Source organism: Trichoplusia ni, chromosome 1 (genome assembly GCF_003590095.1).
Source record: "Trichoplusia ni isolate ovarian cell line Hi5 chromosome 1, tn1, whole genome shotgun sequence".
NCBI lineage: Eukaryota > Metazoa > Arthropoda > Insecta > Lepidoptera > Noctuidae > Trichoplusia > Trichoplusia ni.
Genome location: NC_039478.1, coordinates 13,760,624 through 13,776,876, shown reverse-complemented (window position 1 = coordinate 13,776,876; position 16,253 = coordinate 13,760,624). Strand labels below are relative to the sequence as shown.

The following is a 16,253-nucleotide window of genomic DNA, read 5'->3' as shown; positions in this document are numbered from 1 at the left end:
CGATAATACATTTATAGTGACTCGGATCAAACTTGGTTTCCAGCTTTAAAGATCGCTTCAAACAGGAAAAGATAAAGTATCTAAATATTTAATTATTTGCCTTGTTGCCAACAATTTATATTGCGAATTCATCGTGTTTGAACAATGGTGCGGAACCACTTCTTGCGAATCCGATTTGTATGTTGACCGGTTTCCTCAAGATTCGCGTTCCGGTACAATACACCTTTAGTAATACCGTTCTTTATATCCATTGTGTTAGTCAGACAGTATTGAATTTCCATAGTGACAATTAAAGACATGATTTAATTTAGAAACCAGTAAGTCGAGCGTAGAGGTCGTCGCGCGTCTCGCCGCCTCGCCGTCTGCTCACCTTGGGTGAACCCTGCTCCGGAGAACACATCCGCCCATATCTTATTTGATTTTATATGGTTTTTTTAAGTCGTCGCCCCTTTGATATGAGCTTCACTAAGTACTTATTGGTACTGGTATTTGAATAACTTATTTATATATATCACAGTGGGTTCATATTTGTAATCATTTAGGTGCATTCAACTTAAAAATAGGCTTAGGAATAGATTGTTTAAAAATATTTTAATTTAAGTTTATTTATTTAAGCATAGGTCAGAGGACTCTATGAAACATTGTGTTTAGATGTCCTACTCGATCTCCCACGGTTCTTCATGACAAAGCAATAAAGATCATGCGGGCAAGACAAATAGGATAATTTTATGATGAAACAATATTCCCAATAAGCAACCCCACACGTATAAATCAATCAAACAAAACTTGTTCACATGTTATCGCCTGTCAAGCAAATTACTAATACCTACGTCGATTTCCACAATAGAGCAAGTAGTATTGTAGCATAGTAAACTGGAAGCACGTGTAGAGCGATAAGAGTGCAAGATATTTGCACGTACATGCCATCATGTATACTTTATCGATTATTCACAGCTCTGTAAAGGCCATAAACCTAATCTTTTGTTACATAACGTCTCCGTGTTCCTAAGCTATTGTACACGTAGATAAATAAAGCGATATAAAATGGTGCGTGCGACGCGCTTACACGTGGTTTATACTATACGCTATACTGAACTTACTACATTAACCGCTTATCAGTTACAAGAAAAAATAATGGTGAGCACGGAAAAGGAATGAAATTTTCCATTATCGCAATATAAAATGAAATCAAGCACGATGACGAAGTACAACAATTGCACGTGGAAGTGAAGGGAGACATTCAATCAACTCGCTGCACGCTTTATCAAGCTAGCTATTAATTCGATTATGGAAAGTTTTCTTGTTGAACTTTCGTCAGAGTATATGTTCGTTCTTTTAACGCTTAAGACGACATCGCAAGTTTTGTGTATTTAAAATTAAAATTGTGGTTTGCGAAAATAAGTTAGTAGTAACATACCATGATTTATTTATTCGTACACATATCTTATGCTAGTTCATTCGATTGTTATTATTTAATTGCTACATTGTAAATTCGTATAATAAATAACTTTTCAGCAATCATTACACGTGCAAAGATTGTATGAGTTCCACAGGTACAAAGTTCAGTTCAGCTTGGTATTCTCGTGTATTAAAAACAAAAAGCAATATGCTGACGCAGAGAAATATTTATACTTATGTTAATACTTCATGCGTGCACACAAAGAAAATTTATATAAAATATTGCGATCCTTTGTAAAATCCTATCAATGATTGAGCTGGCAATGTGCCTGAGACAATGATGTATCTCTATAAACATAAATTCTGTGAATCTTCTTGATGTATCAATCGGAATGGAATTTAAAAAATAAAAAGTAAAATATACACAGTTAGTCTTCCTATTGTTGGCGCGATGCATCGGCATGGCGGCGGCGTCTGCACGCTCGTGGCTCATGTTGCGGCTAAAAGCGGACTCGACACCGAAGCGCACGCAGAAATAAACGCAAATAAGCAACACCCAAGAACAAACAGATATAAACGAATGAAGCAAACACTACGCTATCTACGTGCAGAATGCAATCAATATTATCAATACGCCCAACCTGAGTGCTGCTCTACCTATCTGCAAGGATGCTACGTAATCAAAACAACGTAACACTGACGAAATATATATAGGAGTATTGCCAAAATGGCTAAAGTAATTTCAGCAAAAACAGCATCGGACGTCTTCTGTAACTGACCTAATAGTAAACTACCTGAATCTTCTCTTATTTACACGATGATGAGTCGATTCATTTAACCATTTATCCGTTTTCATATTTATTTTAGTGATGTATACCTGCGATTTATTATCGCTATTCGCAACGAGTTCTTATTTTCATGAAAATATATTTCTATTGTGTTAAAAATGAGAGTTATGATTACGACATCAATTGTTCACATTGACGCACGTATGAGTAATTCTAAATGCGAGTTAATTGATAACAATGCTTATGTCTCTGCATACGTAATACTGCGATTACCTAATACACCTTCCTTTTATTTAGAAACAATTACTACCTAATTTGATATCTATGAGATAATCAAGCAAACGCGAGAAACGGAAAACGTATTTACTTATTCTAGTTAAGATCTCCGGAACTTAATTATACATTTAAATTATAGAGGGTCGATGTAAATTGGCAATTTATCATAATTACATCCATTTAGGTTAATGAGGATCAGAAAGCTACAAATATGTTTATTAAATTAAATATCTAAAGAGTGTGATTTTAGTGCACTTTCTTCAAATTTCCACTTTAGGAAAAAATCTTTCTATTGACAATTACGATTAATTGTCAATATTCAGTGACATTGTATTTTACTAAATTAAACGCAAGGCTGAAACGCCACATCCGCATTGGCACAGCAAAATAGAACGTATAAGGTATGGCATTTTTTCAAGTACAAGAGTCTATTCTCGTTTGTATTTCCTTTACTTGTTTATTTCCATTACAACTACAACCGACCTTTAATACGAACAAACAAGAGATTCTGTTGTAAAAACTTGTGTCCTATTTGTGTAGTTTTGATCCACGACTCATTAGCGTGGAATGTTCATAATGAACTAAGCAATGTATAAGCATAACTCACTAACGAGAATGACACTGTATCGTTTAATGGTTATATCTAAAATGACCTTTGGTAAATGGTTAATTATTTTTACCTAAAAGATTTGTTTTTATGTATGTTTTATATTGTTTACATTTGCTTCTTCTCATATGTTTGACGTAATACGTAACCAATATCTCGTTTAATCATAAGTAGGACAGAATAATTTGTAATCATTAATTTAAACCCGTTGAGTTGCGAAATCAAAAAATAAGAATTTACGTAATGAACAAGCTCTATGAGTTGCTTGGTATTAACTAGTATGTAATGGCTCGGTGGCGACTTTAGCGGGCTCGTGTACTCATGTAACATACGGTTTTGGCGGCCATTCATCCAATTTGCCGCGATGGTATGTCACCGTTACGCAGCTGATCACGCTGACATTCTTCAGTTATAGCTAGGTTTGTTCGCATTGCACTAGCGTAGTGTAATTAGGGTAATGTTTACCGTTGCGCGGCCAAACGAGTGAATCACTGGTTGCGTAGGCGCAGGCAACAGCGCGACCAAATCAGTCGCCTTGTGACACTCGCACGCTCTGTTTTTAACCTGACCCTATTATAAATAATATCTTTGTTGTCTGTTTTGTCAAAATGCTATGACGCCAGATCATTAAGAAAAAAAATCTTACGCAAGTTCGTTTCTGAAAATAAGTTTTATTTTATTTTATTTACATTATAAGATCAGCAAGTTGGTAACAGTCAAACTCTAGTCTTGAAACTGGACTACGTATGAAATTTGATAAATGATGAAGCTGCGAACGTCGTCATCTAACTGCTGAAATAAGAATAGGTTAGCATTTATCATGCGATCAGCACAATATTACATCACTGGTACGTGTAGCATACGTCAACTTGCGATAAGTCACGAGTGAGTAACATAATTGTTGTATATTAAATACATATGTGTCCAATTTGTTTGTAGTAAAGTATGGCGCCCTCGTGATCAGGCAAGCGACAGCGGCACGGGGCGAGCCGCGGCGCCTGCCAAGCGCTGCACCGACGCGGCGCACAGTGGGCTGAAAATAACGTTTCATGGACATTCAAATTTTTTTTCCAATTTGACGTGTTTCTTTATTGGAATCTGTTAAAACATGCTTCTTATTGATATGTTTTAAATATAAAGTCATAGATCATAGCGAAAGGCACACTTTTGATTTTTTTTCAAAAACTTTGTATGGGGAAAACCATAAAATAAGCTATATCTCAGCTGTCGCGTGAGTGCGCGTTATTTTCTTTCACATGATTATTGCTCTAATTTTTTGCAAAATTTTGACGTATTGCACCACGCTCGCGAAAGTGCGATTACTGAGAAAAAAAATATTGAAAAATATATATATTTTCCTTTGAAAAATTCGTAAATTTATTAAAAAAAATACCTATATATCTCTAAAAATTATAACATTAGCGGCCATAAACAACTTCAGTGCTGTTTAGCTCTTCTCAATTTTATAATAATGAACAATATGCGGCTAGATATGTATCAGAGAAATATGTTTTTTACCTAATTTGTTTATGACACACGGTCTTGGATACCAGAACCTTTTAAAACCATGGATTAATATCAGTAAGTACCTATTGTTGCCATATGATTTCGTTGCCATCGGTCAGCTTTAATGGAACTAATGAGGTCATGAACACACTGGAATCATCATTTCCATCTTCCATTTTCTGTTTATACCTGCTTTGGTTCGATGAACCATCAAAACCTCACTTGGACACTAAAATAAGGTAATTTTTTTCGACACACACAGGTAAACTTTTCAAAATTCTTGTAACTGTTAAATCTAGAAGAGCTTGAAGGGAAATTTTGGCTGCTGTATCCGTCACTGTAATTGTTATTTTTTTGTCAGGATAACAATGAGATTTAGCTTGCTGTAGCTTAAAGTAGGATACAAGTCTGACACACCTTCTCGAATTTCCCTTAGTGTTATATATTGCCACGTGGACAATTTTAAGGATAAAAACATACCAAGTGCTTTCTCTGGTGTAAAAACATGCTTGGGATATGCTTTTTTGGTAAACGAGTTTAACTTTTCAGCAGCTTCTGGGTGTTTCATCATAAACTCAATAACAGAAGCCATATTGTTCAAACCTTCTTGTCTCATCATTCGCACAGCAGCATATGCAAGCTCACTGGACTCACAGTCTCTTTGATTTTCAGTCCTTCTTTTCTTTTGTTTTATTCCTAAATCTTCAAATGGTTTTCGAAGCAAACGCTTCATACTTGTCTGTGCTTCAGTTGATGAAGATGTAGAAGGGACTGGACATTCGAGAGTGATATGAGATTCAGACGCCACAACATCTGATGCCTTTGGTTCTGCAATGTAACTTGGCCAATCAATATCACACTGAAGCCAGTCTTCATATTCGCTCGCTCGCTTCGTGGGGTTTTGATGGTTCATCGAACCAAAGCAGGTATAAACAGAAAATGGAAGATGGAAATGATGATTCCAGTGTGTTCATGACCTCATTAGTTCCATTAAAGCTGACCGATGGCAACGAAATCATATGGCAACAATAGGTACTTACTGATATTAATCCATTGTTTTAAAAGGTTCTGGTATCCAAGACCGTGTGTCATAAACAAATTAGGTAAAAAACATATTTCTCTGATACATATCTAGCCGCATATTGTTCATTATTATAAAATTGAGAAGAGCTAAACAGCACTGAAGTTGTTTATGGCCGCTAATGTTATAATTTTTAGAGATATATAGGTATTTTTTTAATAAATTTACGAATTTTTCAAAGGAAAATATATATATTTTTCAATATTTTTTTTCTCAGTAATCGCACTTTCGCGAGCGTGGTGCAATACGTCAAAATTTTGCAAAAAATTAGAGCAATAATCATGTGAAAGAAAATAACGCGCACTCACGCGACAGCTGAGATATAGCTTATTTTATGGTTTTCCCCATACAAAGTTTTTGAAAAAAAATCAAAAGTGTGCCTTTCGCTATGATCTATGACTTTATATTTAAAACATATCAATAAGAAGCATGTTTTAACAGATTCCAATAAAGAAACACGTCAAATTGGAAAAAAAAATTGAATGTCCATGAAACGTTATTTTCAGCCCACTGTGCGGCGCGGCGTCGTCGGCGAGGCCGCGTCATCCATCCATCACGTAGCTCATCATCCACTATTAATAGAACTTGCTAGTGTATACTAGTGTTTCATTCTTGGAATTCCGCTCACAGTAAACAATATCGTCATTCTCGCAAAAATGAACCCAAGGTATTATGATCCTTTTCCGATATATTCATTCATCCGGTTAATAGAACAGAAACTCAACGTGAACGTTTGATAACCTATTTATCGGGAGGTCGTGTTTGTAAACATAGCACACGATTTTACTCACGCTCAAACTGTTTTATATCTAGAGGTCATAATTTTTTAAACATCGACGTGATATGGAGATGATTATTATGAAATAACAGCTTGATGGGTAAATGTTATTATAACAATGATAGCAAAACATTTTAACAATGAAGTATAATAAAGACGTTTTCAATTGTCAGTTTCTTATTCATAGCTGTCGAACAAAGTAAATAGTGGCTATATTATAGTTAAATACGGTATGTGCGTGTGCAGGGTACAATGATTGTAAACAGTAAACACGGGGCATCGTTCGCGGCAAACAGCTCCGAGAATATTCCGCTGGACTCCGCTCTGACACAAACACATCACACACTACACCGGAAATACCCACCCGGTTGCACCACGTTCCAAATACAAACGCAGCCAATTCCTAACAATATTTGGACAAAAACTGGTCATATGATGCTAAGTATGATAATACAACATTTGATATTGTTATTAACGGATTTAAAATTGTTGAAGCAAGTTTTGAGATAGATATCATTAACGTTTTTACACATTAGTAGGGGTAGGGGCAGCTTTGATATGCATGTAATGTAACAATAGGGGCAATTAATATAATAAATAACATTTGCTGGAATTTTTACTGTGAATGCGGGCTCGTGTTTGTTCGGGTGAGGGATAAAATGAAAGTGTTTTACTGCTAACAGTGTTACTGTTATTAATACACCATCATGTAAACCTAAGTTTAAGTAAATGCATACACAAATTGTATTAATTTCTAATGTAAACGGTGCCAAAGTCAACTACCACGTGCTTTTGATGTGAATAAGTTACACTGAACAAAAAGATGCGGTGATTGGGCATTTTATATCAAATTGTACCTGGAACTCGTAAGACGTTAGTTTAATTGTTTGTTTTCCTTAGATGAGCCTCAATATCCAAGTTTGGCGAGGAGTTTTTGCTACGGTGTCAGTAACCGGCGAGGGCACGGTCACTCACCGGCATGGCTCTGGCGGCGAGGCGAGTTGTTCCAAGGTCTGTGCAAATATGCGTCGTACATGTTCCACTAAGAGCGTCTGATAACTCATCGTAACTGACATCGACGTTCACAACAATCACCATTACACTGATCTAAATGTAATTGTTGTTTTGTATTAAACGGTCTATAGAATGATGTAACATGTGTGTTTATTATGGAGAAATCGATATTATCGGACAGTACTTGTTTCGATTGCATCAATATTTTTGAGTACCTATTGTTAGATATTTATGTAAATTAGGTTAAGCATAATCATGCGAGTATTGAGCTATATTCTTCATTTGCCCTCTGTGTCGTCATGGTAAACACGGAACCACATTTATCCCAACTGAAATATGTTTGAATGTGACACGAAAATACCACGTGACCTTAATCTCGAAACGAATCGGACTTGTTGTTGTTTATGTATTCCTCCACATATCAAAACAACTTTTATGATAAGGTCTTTACTCTTTGGCATAACAACAATGTACATAATTAAGTATTTAATGTTTTTGTTTAGATATAGAATAACAAGTAATGCTAAGTCACTTATATTCTTTTTTTATAATTATGGAACAAGTTAACAAATAAGAACCTGTTTAGGACATCTATTGACATTTACAGCGAAATAGATATAGATACGACAAATTTAAATAATCTTATTAAATTACAAGAAAATAATATATGATTAAGAATCAATGATAACGCTTGACTAGTTGCTTATTTTGTTCTCCAACAATAAACATTTAACAAAATATTTGCATTTTCTCGTTGAAAACCTGAAGAAATTAGTCTTCGTTAATTTATGAGAATCAACTTCGAAACCAACACAACCAGTATTTTATGAGACATTTATACAGTTTGGAGAGTAAAATATTAATAAAATATTGATATTTGATTAAGGCGTCACAGAGCCTGCTGTAAATTATGGCAACGAGTTTACCGACTACGGCTGTATAATTATTGTATCATGAAAGTCGGCACGTTATGTTTGTAGACAGACCAAACATTGGGGCCCGCGCACAAACAGGCCGCATTAATAAAAATACGTCAGAGATACAATAAATAGCAATGATAGTCTGCATTTTATGATGTTTTAGGTAAACTTGAGTATTTTTCGTATCATCAGAACCATTTATGAACCCATTTGGAGGCGCCTCTACACTCACGCAAGTACCGTTATACGGTACCTAATTTACTTCTTTATCCATGTTTATTACGCTTATTTCCATTTATTGACATAAAAACGCTTTATATAATCATACACTTCCTAAGTTTTTTCCAAGAATTTCCTGTTATTTTCCAAGAACTACCAACAATTTGCAGAAACCCCTCTAATGCTATGGGAAAACCCCAAGAAAAAGTTAAACAGCTATTGGCAGAACAGAACAGTAAGACCCATGAAATGGGGTAAGCCTACAGCTAATAAATAATTCCTTTTAATTTTTAAAACCGTTGTACTTAGTTGACAGTAGAAGGTACTTACACAAACTAGACCACAAGATTAATCTGTACCGAAAACATAGTTTTGAAAATCTACTTGTCTTAATTCGTAGGTCTCATAATGGTAGCAAATAAGTAGAAAATACTTAAAAAGAACGTGGAAAGTAAAATTCCGCGCGTTGTAAAGTTGTAATAATAAGTAATTAAGTTATCGCGGGGTGTTTTATTAATGACACTACATTTCCAGGTGCGGGGTGCGCGGCGGCGGCGCGGGCGGCGCGACGTCCGGCGCCTCCTGCTCAAAGACGTAAATAGGTTCAATGACCCCGACCTTGACGGCGCCGACGCAAACTGTATTGTCTTCGCTATACATATTTAAACAATAATTACATAACACAACACACGATAACATATTTTTAGTGAAGCAGGCTGCTATTGAGTGATACTTCATGCGTACTACAATTTATCTTATCAAAATTTTAAATAATCAATAATATTTAAACTATTCTAAACAATCATTAATACAAAGTATCTAATGTTTTGTACATTGAATACTTAAAAAAAACAATTAAGCCCATTCCGTAACATAACATTTAAAATGATAAAGAATATTAATTCTCATATTAATTAACGAGCGTGGCGCTAATTCAAATATTTCTCTTGTACTAGTCAATTCCAATATAATGTGTCAAAGGTTGGGTTGGGCGGCGGTGGCGTCGGCGTCTATTGAAACAATAGCACGTGGGAACTCTGCGATGCCTACGCGGTTCCCACGCGCGAGCACCCGAGCCGCGCCGCATTGGATTCTTGTCCGCTAGCCGCGGCCCGGAAGAGGCGCGTGCTATTATTTTTTACCACTAGTAACACTTTCATACAAGGAAATGTCATGAATAAATTGTTACAACATGCTGCCTTTGATGCTCTAAAATTCTCACGACAAAATAAATTTGTCATGTCATTTCTCTATATCTTTGTTTAAATATTTTGGTATTTTTATACCTTAAATAAATTGAGTAGGTGTACCATTTGCGGTTGTTTGTTTGTGTGGTTGCGGTTGTGGTAAAATTTCCTTAAAAATATAAGTACATATTATGTAACATGTCGTCAGAAAAATTATTATTTTTTACGTATTACAGATGCAAAATGGAATAAATATTAATATATGACGTATGAAAAAATATAGTTATCGTAGAGCAGGAAAACGTAGAGATGCATGCTTGTAGATCATACACATACGGGTTACCAACATGAAGGAAAATACTTTCAGAATATCATATTTACAATAAAACATGTTTACATTCTGAAAAGGATGGCCATCGTGAAAAGTAGGTCCTATTATTCTGTTTTATAGGACCTACAAAAGTCAAAATCGACACATAAAGCATGTGACAATATCACTGCACACGCTATTTAGAATAATTTAGATAAACACTAATGGCACAATAACATGTATTTCTAATGATGACATTAATAACATAATTATGTTGTTTTCAATATTAAAATAGCCGGGCCGTGATTTGTATGAACTTTGTAAGACCCCATTTCACTAGTAACAACAAATACCTTCAAGCATAATAAAGACTTCACAAATTGTACCAGGTTTGTTGTTAATGCGACTCGTTCATTAACTCTGATACCAGTAAAAACGATTTTTTACTGGTGTCAGTGAGAGTTAATGCGATGTTTTCTTTGCCAGAGGTCTTTTAATGTTCAGCCCGATAAACATAAAGACGACAAACATCAAGCCATTATGTTTGAAGATGGTAATTATCGCCTATAGTTCACCTTCACAAATTAGAATGTTGAACATTTTATTTTTTATCCTTTTTCCGTCGCAGCTTACTGCATAGACATGAATACCGAAAAGGTATTGTTAATAGTCGTATCTTTAAGTTATATTAGCCTTCTTGAGGACAAAAACACAACCCACGTCATTTCTGATGGAATTAATGCTAGATTGATGGGCCAATGTACCTACCAGGCTAATAATACAACAACACCAACCGTATTAATAATTTATCAGTATATAATGACGTAAATCCACAAAAAGTTTAATATTTATCATTAAAATAAATTAGTACTGTTGTTTCGTCTTGATCATTGTAATTTTAAACCGAATTGTAGTTGGACCAAAAGCAAGTGACGCTTAACTTTAGGCAGCGGATGATCGATTTTAGGAACTGAGTGCATTTCGCGGTCATTTGAAGTTTATGTAGGTTTTTAGGGTTCCGTACCTCAAAAGGAAAAAGCGGAACCCTTATAGGATCACTTTGTTGTCCGTCTGTCCGTCCGTCCGTCCGTCCGTCTGTCAAGACCCTTTTTCTCGGGAACGCGTGGAGGTATGAAGCTGAAATTTATATCAATTACTCAGGTCTACTGTCCCTTGAAGCTGTGAAAAAATCAAACTTCTAAGGCAACGCAATCAAAAGATACAGCCGTTTATGCCGCAAATTTTCGACACTTGCAAGGGAATCAAAACCTACAGGGTGCTTCCCGTGAACTCAGAATCTTGAAATTTGGTACGAAGCAACGTCTTATACCATAGATAAAGGAAAAATTACAAAAAACATAAATTTTTAGTTACATCACATAATATTTTTTTTTTTAATAATTTTAAACTTACTACCTATTTCCTCATAAACGCGTAGAGGTATTAAATTGAAATTCATACCAAATACTCAGGTCTATAAGCCTACCTTTAGGCTGTCTACCTTTAAGCTGTAACAAAATCAAACTTCTATGTCAACGCAATCAAAAGAAACAGCAATTTAAGCTGCATATTTTGAAACTCGCAAGTACTCGCAAGGGAATCAAAACCTAAAGGGTACTTCCAGTCGAATTAGAATCTTGAAATTTGGCATGAAGCAACGTTTTATAGCACACATAAAGGAAAAATTCCGAAAACCTTAAATTTTTAGTTACATTACAAAATATTATTTATATGACTCGATTGTCGTAATGAACGAACTTTGTAAACCTTGCAGGTTTGTACGGAACCCTCGGTGCGCGAGTCCGACTCGCACTTGGCCGGTTTTTTTCCTTTAACAAAGTTTGATGCTCAAGTTTGCATTTCTACAGGAAATACTGAAAAGTTTACATTTTGTTGACCTTTGATAATTTTGCGTCGTGCAGAACGTAACTAACTGGAGAAAGTGCAACTAGCGCGTTGCTTAGAATTTCCGCAATGATTGAATGACATAGAAAATAGATAAACTCTAGGAATAATAATGACTAGGTATAGTAACTCTAAAATATATATTACTCCAAAATTCTGCGCTGTACACTTGGACGCAATAAACAAATTTGTAGTATGTATTAGAATAATTTGCGTATAATAAACAACAAAATCCACTTCCATTCCAAAGAAGTTTTAATTGAAGAAAACTGAATAGTTTCCATTAAAAGTTGAGAAAATTTTCTCTAAAACCAGAGTTAAATATAGGGTAGGAATATTAGCGTCAATTAGTTCAGGTGATATCGAAAGATTTACAAAATCGTATTTCTCGTTTCGTCTTTATGTCTATTATACGTGGATATCCAAAATACAGGAGCTAATGAACACAAACAACTCCGTCTGATACATTTACATAAATCTTGAAAGCTCAGCGTATTTTCACTGTGAGACATTACTCCAAGTCCCTGAGGTCACTAGCATTTGATTGAAGTCGTTCCAAGTATAAATTCATACTTCGTCCACGAAATCAGTTTACCTCAGTGTTCGAGTACTCTAGCATTAAAAGGGTCATGGCCTGTCTAGACAAAACTATATAAACGTTAAACGTGAATAACATAGACAAGTCTAGACGTCTGTATAATTTTAAAATTTTCGGGAGAGTCATTGCTGCTCACACTTTTTTTTATTTGTTTTAATATTTATACATTTTACAATCTATTGCATTTCGTAGTTTTTAACTGCACATTCAAAATTACCAATCCATATAAGGAACATCAATTTATGAAAGTAATGCCTAAATTATCAAAATATATACGATATGTGTCGTCTTATTATTATTTCTGTGTGATTATATAAAATATTTTTAGGTACAAGGCAAAGCAATCGATCGCATGTTGTTCATATTTTTGTACTGGTATTTCCATTTTGGCTATATCTACACAAATTACGCAAACATTTTGTTTTGTATATTGCTAGACAGAGTGGTTTTGTTGCGGATCAATAATTAAAATACATATTGTATTGGGCTAATTTACTGAAACAATTAAAACACCCAAAGAATTAATTGATTACTCTAGCTATATCTATATGGGGTTTGAATAATGTATTGAAAGGATGCTTTATTAACTTTAAGCCCATTAAACAACAGGCGTCGAGGAAAAAAACAAAGTTAATGATGTCTGTGAATTCCCCACATACAAACATGGAATTCAATTATGTAAACACAATTATCATTAGAGTATAATAATATTTTCTCTGGACCAGAATAGTGCATTTATTAATAAACAACAAGAAACAAACATCCATCATAGGCAACGAATTAGAAAATCTCATAAGATTTCTCATATCATTAATGCAAGAACATAATGAAGCTTGCACAATATTATGCCGGTGAACATAAGTAAATGTATATTTTCATACAAGATTCAATCAAGTTTCACTTTTCGGTTTCAGCTTCAGAGAGCCGATTGATAATCTTGAAAGTACTGGGTTTATTGTAGATACCCTAATGTGTTGTTTCGATAGAGATTACCATCGGCAAAACATCCTGCCTTACAATTTGTAAAACATAACACTCGGAGGCTATACGGATATTTGGCTATAAAATCAAACAAACTTTTTTCTCTGCCACTTTGGATGTAGCAGGTACTCCACTGTTACTGATAAAAGCGTATGGATTTAAATAAATAGGATGATGTTCAAACACGTATACAAATAATCTTTTGATAACATTGTATAGTGTAATTTGTGTAATACATTTTTATCCGGCTACGACGGCAAAAAATGTTTATGTTAACGTATGGTATCGTTAATTATCTAGCAGGTTTAGTGGCCTGCCTAAATGGTTGCATGCATATTCTTAAGATTATACTGTAAGGTGTCGTTAGCTTCGTCTTCATGGTGAGAGTGACTTCATATGGTCCAACACACATGCATAGTAGAATTATTTTGCATTAATAAATTCAATCGTTTAGAATCCTGCCTTCAATGCTAAAATATTTCTTAGCTGTATAATAGTAGTTGCAATATATAACATGAATAAACTGTAACTTACCGTGCAGCTCTGGAATATGTTAAGCACTAACAAGTATGACTTCGTAGACATTTCGATTTAATAAGTCCCACCTTTTTTTAAATAACGTCCAACTTACTTTCCACTAATTAATGCACATATTAAATGAAAGCGTTAGGAATAAACGTGGATTGAACAAACTGTGGAACCACAGCTATGAATGTTTGTTTACAAACTAAAACGGGGACACGGCACCTTTTCTTGCGAAATACTTTGCAAAGTAGTGACTAAGTGAAGTCGGCAAAACAACTTACGTCACTGCAGTGCTCGATTCACGCGCCCAACGCCTTTGTGGAAATCAAGTTGGGTACGACATATGACTGGAAATATCCTGTTCCCATAATTTAAATGAGCTTTAGGAGAACATTAAAATACTTGAAAAAAGTTTGCATAACTTGCCAGAAGAAAGGAAATCGTTCGCATGATGTAAATTGAAGGCAGACGTGCCGAGTACGTTATTTACCCATTTTTATTTTTATGTATGACTTGTAAATGACTAAACAACGATAGAGCTTTAGTTCAAAGTTCGCTGTATAACTATAGAATTATAAATGTTGTAGCCGCTATTTAATAAAGTTTTTATTACATTAGAGTGTTTATCAGGCGCCGGTACCTAATTTAATTAGGAAATTACTTGTTACCTCCATTAGGTCTTATAAATTATGTACATATTCATTTGAAATAACAATTACCTATTATACTTTATAACATGAGTTGACAAATTAGCAAAAATTAGAACAGGGCACTGGGGCACTCTTACATGAGTTTACATTTAATGAGACAATGTATGTCCTCGTGTATCAAATAAAACGAAACAATAATTAAGTTTATTGTTAAATGCAAGTATGTATAATTTTAATTGAAATTCAACGATGAGTACGAAAGTTAGTATAAACTGAGAGAGACACTTTTTATATTTAGATATTGGTTAATATAATAAAAAAGTTAAGAGTAGACTTCAAATATTTGTTATCAATTTATCATTCTTACTTATGATATTTGTGCATGTTTTTGTTATTGAACATTACTCATAAAAACACTGTCGTCATTTTAGAGATTATAACATAATTACTATCAAATACTTTACAACTTACATGAAAGTATTTAATGCACTTGTCCAAAGACAATATTAGTTGTTATTAAGAGTACTGAGACCGTATTATATATTGTTTATAGGACATAATTACCTGTGCAAGATATTTATTTTACAGTACTTATTAATTAGTGACTTGCGAGTTTCTATAAATAGACAGATGACCACATAAATATTGTCGGAATTATCAGTGGAGACTGCGAAGATGATGCATATGGGAACGGGGAAATCTTAACTATTTATAAATACATGACTCATAATTATTGTACTAACAACTGAACAGTTCGTTTGAATTCTATACTCTTTGTAAACCAATAGCATGGTTCAATTTTAATAATTTTTGCATTTCATAACTTGACTTTAGTAATATTTTTTCTTTATTTATTTTAATTTTTTATGCGGACAACATCACATACATTGTTCTGAACCCAAAGTAGGTTGCTAAAGCACTTGTGTTATGGAATTTAGACACTACGAAGGTACCACAAACACCCAGACCCGAGACAATGTAGAAATGTGATTTTTTACATTGACCCGACCGGGGATCGAACCCGGGACCTCAGAGCTAGCGACACCTTAAAACCGGTGCGTACGCCACTCGACCACGGAGATCGTCGAAATATGAAGAAAACAGAGCAAGTTTTTTTTTTCAATTAAAAGGTTAAGGTTTGGCAAACACATTTTGGAAACATGAAGGTTCTCATCGTGTCATAAAATAGGAAAAAACGGTAAAAACATTTGTAAATATGCGTCAACAATGCAGGTGGTAAAAATAACTTCACAACACTTTGAAGAGCTTGTTTACTAGTTGTAGAATTTCTAGTAACGTTCTAATCGAAATAAAAACCTTATCATTTTCCTTAAATGAATAGGCATACAAAAGAGGTGGTTATAGAAGTGTATTAGATAGTAGATAAAATTGAACATTTTTTTTCTTTTAGGATATTTTCTATTTCCAATACAAGACCAAAGCAAACTAGATATTTTTTATTTTCCTAACATATCAATACAGACTGGTCATAAAGAATCGCATGAAATCA

General features: G+C 34.4%; 1 protein-coding gene and 2 long non-coding RNA genes across 3 annotated transcripts in view; 1 reads left to right on the top strand and 2 right to left on the bottom strand.

Moving 5' to 3' along the window:
• LOC113496147 (3-phosphoinositide-dependent protein kinase 1) overlaps window positions 1-14,218 on the bottom strand; it is a 35,442-nt gene extending 21,224 nt beyond the window's left edge. The window contains exon 1 of the mRNA XM_026875294.1: window positions 14,103-14,218. Within this exon, the coding sequence (XP_026731095.1) occupies window positions 14,103-14,153 (51 nt within the window). The 5' untranslated portion in view covers window positions 14,154-14,218. The remainder of the gene's footprint in view (window positions 1-14,102) is intronic.
• LOC113496170 lies at window positions 1,409-1,914 on the bottom strand. Its single transcript, XR_003400793.1, has 2 exons — window positions 1,823-1,914; window positions 1,409-1,727 (listed from the first exon to the last, which is right to left on the bottom strand). It is a non-coding gene; the product is annotated as an uncharacterized LOC113496170 (long non-coding RNA).
• On the top strand, window positions 6,107-9,840 carry LOC113496164. The gene is made up of 2 exons (XR_003400792.1): window positions 6,107-7,445; window positions 9,122-9,840. It is a non-coding gene; the product is annotated as an uncharacterized LOC113496164 (long non-coding RNA).
• Window positions 14,219-16,253: the final 2,035 nt, after the last annotated feature.